General features: G+C 43.3%; 1 protein-coding gene across 1 annotated transcript; it reads right to left on the minus strand.

Moving 5' to 3' along the window:
• Positions 1-3,480: 3,480 nt before the first annotated feature.
• Positions 3,481-6,391, minus strand: LOC143859176 (uncharacterized). Its single transcript, XM_077369865.1, has 5 exons — positions 6,248-6,391; positions 5,783-5,938; positions 5,522-5,689; positions 3,810-4,319; positions 3,481-3,641 (listed from the first exon to the last, which is right to left on the minus strand). Exons 1-5 carry the CDS (start codon positions 6,306-6,308, stop codon positions 3,556-3,558), a joined length of 981 nt encoding a protein of 326 aa, XP_077225980.1. The 5' UTR covers positions 6,309-6,391; the 3' UTR covers positions 3,481-3,555.

Consider the following 6,391-nt stretch of genomic DNA (forward strand, 5'->3'; position numbering starts at 1 on the left):
TATGTGCACAAATGAATGGATCCCCCTATGGAGAAGATTTTATAGGCAAGACCTGGTTACATTGGGCCCAACCAATGAATGGTTTGGATTTCGAATAAAGTAGGCCCAAGTATATGGTCCCTGTGTATGTAGATGCAAGTATTTTGTTTTTTTTTAAAAAAAAAAAAAAAACTATCGTGGGTCCATCTTTTCGAAGATCTAAAGGAAAGTGATATATTCGCCCCCCTTTTTTTGCTTGGGACAGCCGCCTCTAGTGTAAAAAAAACTACCAAGGTGTAGCCATGGTGCTGGATCGACGCACTGATACCACTTGTTACGTGCCTAATTAGCCGTAGCACAAATAAACAAGGAAACAGATATAGAAAGAGACAAGAAATGAGGCTGAATCGACGCAACCGGACCTCCTAATAGTTCAATTCGAGAGGTATCATTACTCTCCTAGAACAACCCTTCCTTCTTTACTGGAAAATTCTCTTCCTCCACATTTCATTCAAGTACTACTTAAATACAAGCAAGAGGGAGTACCACATCACAAACCCATCTACCCACCTACAAGACACATCACCAATAACTAACCCTACAAACCTAAAACAAATAACCACATAACAACTATTAACTACGTTATAACTACTCACACACACACTCATTCCGAGCATGTTCTTCACCTTTTTCAAAACCGATTTTTTCTCTTGCTGCTCTGCATTTCTCTCTTCAGTACATAAACAAAAAGAAGAGAAAATATAAGACTATAAGAGGACAAAAAAACCATATCATACTCAGAATTTCCATTTTCAAGTTTAGTTTCTCACCCATTGCTTGAGGGAGTTTTTCATAATTATGGAGGTTCCATCCTTCCTTCAGTCCTTCCTTTTGAGTATCCATCATTCAAACACTGAGAAAACTGATAGGTTATAAATTTATAGTTAGAGGAAGTCTAAACTGAAGGGAGCCCTTGCAAAAAAGAGGTGAAAGGCTCCCCTATTAGCTACACATCACCATCATGCATTAATAACTGGTGATGTGCAGCCAATAGGGGACCCCTTTTACCTATTTTTTGTTAGGGCTCCCTTCAGTCTAGAATTCCTCTTATAATTATATGGGACTCACGAGAGAGTTGCACAAGGTTTCGAGGGAGACCGTTTCTGTGACATTTTTCTTCTATACGTTTCGAGCTGACACGTGTTGTTAAAGCATGTGAGCTGGCCTTGAGAAAAATATAATCCAGGCAGCTGTCATTATACAGTGTGAAGGTACCTCTAAGTAAAACTTAAATTGTTGAGGTTAAAGTTACCTTCTCATTTGTGTCGGGGGTAAAATCAAGCATTTCATTTGTGTTGGGGGCAAAATCAAGCAATCGGCCAGTGTCAATGGTGACACTGGACCCGCGGAAGCACAAAACCCCATAAGGAGATACCCTCGATACCAAGATTCGTGGCTGCTCAGGGTAAAAAGACAAAAAAAACGCCCATTGTTGAGATCTTGAAACGTGGCTTCTAGTCTATTTTAAGGAACTAGACTTGCCGTTATGAAACAATGGCAAGCGAGCCATTTGCCCACTCTCCAAGAATAGAAACTACAATAGTTAGGAAAGTGGACTGGGGAGGAAATCTAACCTAGCATGGCAACCTTCCTAAAATATCAAAATTTAAATAAGCAACCGAGGGGAAAGTCTCCAATAATGATAAGCCTCCTAAGTTGCCAAGGACTCCTCTCTTATAAATAGACCCCATACTCGAAGGTACATCTTCTCTAGTTCACAAGCATTGTTATTCTGCTTCTTCGATTGCTTGGTTTTCCTACTTGTGTGCTAATTTCTGACTTGAGCGTCAGAGTGGTCTCTCGGAATCGACACTACAGAACCCCTAATGCGTGTTCTTTCAGCCTAGGACAGACATGAATTGGAGCTCTACTGTTCATTAATCCTAGAAGCATATTTTGGCACCAACATAGTGGCGCTATCCGTGGGACACTTCAGAAACATTTAGATGAAGAACCCCCTCCCGCCAAGCAATATGATTACCGGGAGATAAGCCAATCAAGGTTCTGGCTCCACTCGAGTCCCTCCAACAGGAGGAAACCAGCTTCCTCGCGTCGAATGGTGAATGTGACAGAGATGTTGCGACTCCACATCGACAACATGAGGAACCCAGGGGCTGAAGCCTGCACCGTTCCTCCCCAACCTATGCCGCGGTTGCCCGAAGCTTAGCACATTCCTATCACCCAATATGAGGAAGATCTAGATCCTCATGAGAGAAATCCAAGCAATATACGTCCACAAAGGAATCCCGTGCCGTTAGCCTGTGTCAAGTCCAGCAATGCCACAGCCATAGAATCAACTAGTGGCTACAGATCCCTTACTCCAAAACCATGTAGCGGTTGTCAACCCCGTTTTCTTGAATGGAGCTCCGGCCAACCCAGTTCCCATCGATCCAATTATTGCGAACCTCCAACGTCAAGTTCAAGAGATGCAGCAAAAGATCAATGAGCCAAAAGACAAACCAAAAGACAAGGATCTCCTCGACGAGTGGGAGGCCGAAGTCATTTGGTATGTAGCCCTCTTTTACCGCAATGGATCTGTCAGGGCCTCACAGTGGGCACCAAGCATCACTTGAAAATGTCAGCGCCTCACAGTGGGCACCGAGCATCACTTGAAAATGTCTGGGTAATTGAACGGTCCTGGTTGGACGGGTCCCGTCTTGAGCCTGGTTCTGATTGTAGGGAGAGAGGGGGATCGCCTCAGCCTTCAACCTACGCTCACAAACAAAATGTTAAATTGGCCGTCCGGAGTTGAAATTCCGATGTAACCCTTGGACACTCAAGTCAGATGGAGGAGCCAGAATGAGAGCTTAACACCAATCAAAAAGAGAGTCAAAGCAGCTAGGATGGCCGGGCGGATACCTGCGCGGGGGGGGGGGGGGGGTTATGTGGTGTGTGATGTGCTCTGATCATAATGGTGTTGAATAGAGTCCAAGAGGGATCCCAAGAGCCTCAGGATTGGGCGAAGAGGCATATCGGGCTTAGGGAGCTGAGAAAAGTCCCGTATGTAGAGTGGAGGGTTCCCTCTTTTATAGGCGGAGTTGCGCGCTCTTGGGCGCAACATGACACTGTATTGATCACTAGAGATGAATAACATGCATGTTCAAGCCTAGGGAGGTAGGATGATGATGTGACAAGATATGGAGTGCGTAGGGCTACTGATAGCGAGAATAGGTAAATGATAAGACATTGCGCCGCCCCATCCAGTATGGTTGGTAAATATGACAACAGTCAAAACTAACTAATGACCTCAAAATTAAACATAAATTTGAGTCCAATAATCTGCTTTAGACCCACAATCAAAATCCAAAACAAAGAAAGCTTAGGGCGTGTTCGGCAACCATTCTTTTACCCCCATTTTTTGGGTGCGGAGAAAATAGCCTAAGAAGTAAAAAGACACTAAAAATTCTAACTTATACAAAATCATAGTTGTGCAAAAGTCACTAAAACCAACCAAATCTATGAAAATAAATATTTTACATACATTACAATTACATACATACAACAAAGCAAATTCTCTTAATTGGCGGATTCTTGACACCTCCGTTCCTCTGTATTCCCATTCCCATTCCCATTCCCATTCCCAGCACCCTCGCCCTCGCCCTCTGCACAAATAACAAACCCATTTATCACAAAAAAAAACATCCAACATATCGAACCGCTAAGATCAATACACATTTGATTAGTACATTTTACGAACCATAAGCCACGTGGACGGTGGAGATGCTTGAATAATAGAGAAGTTAGAAAAGAGAACTAAATAGGTTACGTACCACGTGAGTAGGGGTCAGATCCCGGCGAGGCACGTGACTCCCCTCCTTTCCCAAACAGAGAAGAAACCGCTCCCCTAATCATACCCACGACCCCACCTCCGGGACTCTGGTTGCCGGAATCTACCACCGCCGGCCGATCTGACACATTTCCCGGCCTCTCCTCTCTCCTCTTACGAATCACTTCCAAAATAACCTCCGAAAGTGCCCGATCTTCATCTCCAGGCCTCAATTTCTCCGCCACAAACTCCTTCACCGATACTCCCATATCGGCCCGATACGGATTTTCAGTCACGGTGTTTTTGGCCGAAACGGCTGTTATTGCTGACGTGCCGGCGGATATATTCTCACTGTAGTTGCTTGCCTGTTGGTTTGGCTGTTGGGATGGGACATGGAGGGGATTTTCAGAAAAGGGGTTGGTTTTAGTGGAAGACGAATCTGGTGGGGGTTCGTCCGAAACCTTCATGGCTCCCAAAGTGCGGAGAAGTGGGCCTACCCCAGCTTCGTTGCCACCTGTCATACAAGACGCGGAAAACCGTCAAGAGTTCTTATACGTACACTTTACGGCTGCACACGGTTAATCCGGTTCGTTCTAGGGAGGTTTTTTTTTAACCGAACCAATTACATCGGAGAAAATCCAAACCCATGGGGGACGTTTATCTATAGACAAAAAGGTTTATATATGAAACAAAAATGAGGAGACCCCTCCCTCTCAAAACCTAATCGAAGGACATATAAAGGGGATAATATATTCTCCGAACTCCCCCTCCCCTCCTTTTCTTATCTTGGAGAGCCCCTCTAAGTATGTATGACTATTCTTTTTTACACTTCCAAGAGGTAGCCTAAGGGGAAGGGGTGAATGTATTCTTTACTTTTGAATACAGGGAATTGATATAGACACGCCTCCCTTGTTTAAATCACCCATCTTCTCTTTGCAAGTAATATTAACTCACCTTATATTGATAATGACACAAAATCATTTCGTCTTTTCCTCCATTTCTTGGTTCGGTTTGGTTAATTTTCGGATTAAAATTCTAAAACCGTGAACCGAACCGATCCCATTGGTTCGGTAAAATTATAATCCATGACCGAACCAACGCCGAGAAAAACCAAACCAAACCTAACCGAAAAGCCCGGCACGGTTTATTGGTTTGGCCAATTTTTTGTGCAGCCCGTACACGTACCCAGCACAGTTTAAGTCATATTTAAGGCAATGATAAATACGCCCCCCCCCCCCCCCCCCCCCAATGATTCGCACCCCAGTAACGTTGAAAAAACGTTACAGTCTGCCACATACCCTCTTTTACAATGGCGCAAATTATGCTATAAGGGGTGCGAATTTAGAATTTATCATCGCACCATATTTAACTAGAGTAGACACAGGCAAATAATACAGAGATTTTATGCCGTCTAAGCACGTATATTCCAGTATTTTTCCTTTTGTTCAAGTATATTTCAATAAATACTATATGGACCCACAATAGGATGATCCAAACCGTCCATTTTGTGCCCAAAAATCATTCCATAGGATGATCTCAACTCTCCAATCTATAGAGGTCGGAGGGCTAGTATCATCCTATGGAAATAAATTTTTCGGCAGTCTATTTACGTTGTGGCCCATCAAATGGATGGTTCAGATCATCCTATGGCATGGGCCATGGTTCTTTGACTTCTTTCGACAATACCATACATGCACAAACCCTTATTGATAATACCAGTTAGTGTAGGGTCGGCCACTTTGGTCTGATAATTAGCGGGGTCCGGTCGGTCTTTAGGCGAACCAGGGTCCTCTCCGGAGGGTGGTGAATTTCCTAAAATGCCCCAAGATTGCCCCGAAATTTCCAGTCCACCCGCAACGTTTGGAACTGCTGCAGACTCATACACTGCATAGTAAAGTGACAAAATCGTAGTTTCACTTCTCAGTTCTATAAAATGACTAAAATAACCTTAAAAAAAAAAGAAAAAATACTACGTACTGGGTGCTCCGTGAACCTCAGGGGATTCTTCACTTTCTTCCTCTTCATTGTCTTCCTCGTGACTGTGACTGTCACCATGTTCGTGACCGAGCATTTTCTTTATCTTCTTGGCCTTATCTTTCACCTTCTTCAAAACTGATTTTTTCGCATCTCCCTCTTCAGTACATAAACAAAAAAGAAGGGAAAATAATGTTAGATAGCATTACACCATAGGAATGTAGTTTGGAATACTTAGTTTGATGCCTCCGGTCCTTATATATATAGAGATACACTAAGGTTATTGACCGGTTGATGGACTCTAGCCCATATAGGCCCACTACACCGGTCTATTACCTTATTGGGCTTATATTTGAACATACATAGGATTATACTATATACCCAACAAATAAGAGGGAAAAAAACCCATTTCAGACTGAGAATTTCTAAAGTTTCATGAGAATACCATTTACAAGATTAGTTTCTTACCCATGGCTTGAGGGAAGTCTTCGTAGTTATGGAAGTGCCCTTCTTTCATTTGAGTGTCCATCGTTCAAACACAGAGAAAACTGTTTTAAGGTTAGTTGGGAGACTCACAAGAGAGACTTAAAAGAGGATAAGAGATGCAGAAGG

The sequence above is a fragment of the Tasmannia lanceolata genome, unplaced genomic scaffold (assembly GCF_043159265.1).
Source record: "Tasmannia lanceolata isolate RefF3 unplaced genomic scaffold, GAP_Taslan_0.1 ptg000029l, whole genome shotgun sequence".
NCBI lineage: Eukaryota > Viridiplantae > Streptophyta > Magnoliopsida > Canellales > Winteraceae > Tasmannia > Tasmannia lanceolata.

Bases quoted from the DNA above. Each gene is read 5' to 3' on its own strand.
- LOC143859176 (XM_077369865.1), bottom strand. From the start codon at position 6,308: ATGGACACTCAAATGAAAGAAGGGCACTTCCATAACTACGAAGACTTC. The intron at 5,690-5,782 runs GTACGTAGTATT...TTTACTATGCAG, and splicing joins TGAGGTTCACGGAGCACCCA to TGTATGAGTCTGCAGCAGTT. The intron at 4,320-5,521 runs GTATTATCAATA...CTTGTATGACAG, and splicing joins GGCCGACCCTACACTAACTG to GTGGCAACGAAGCTGGGGTA.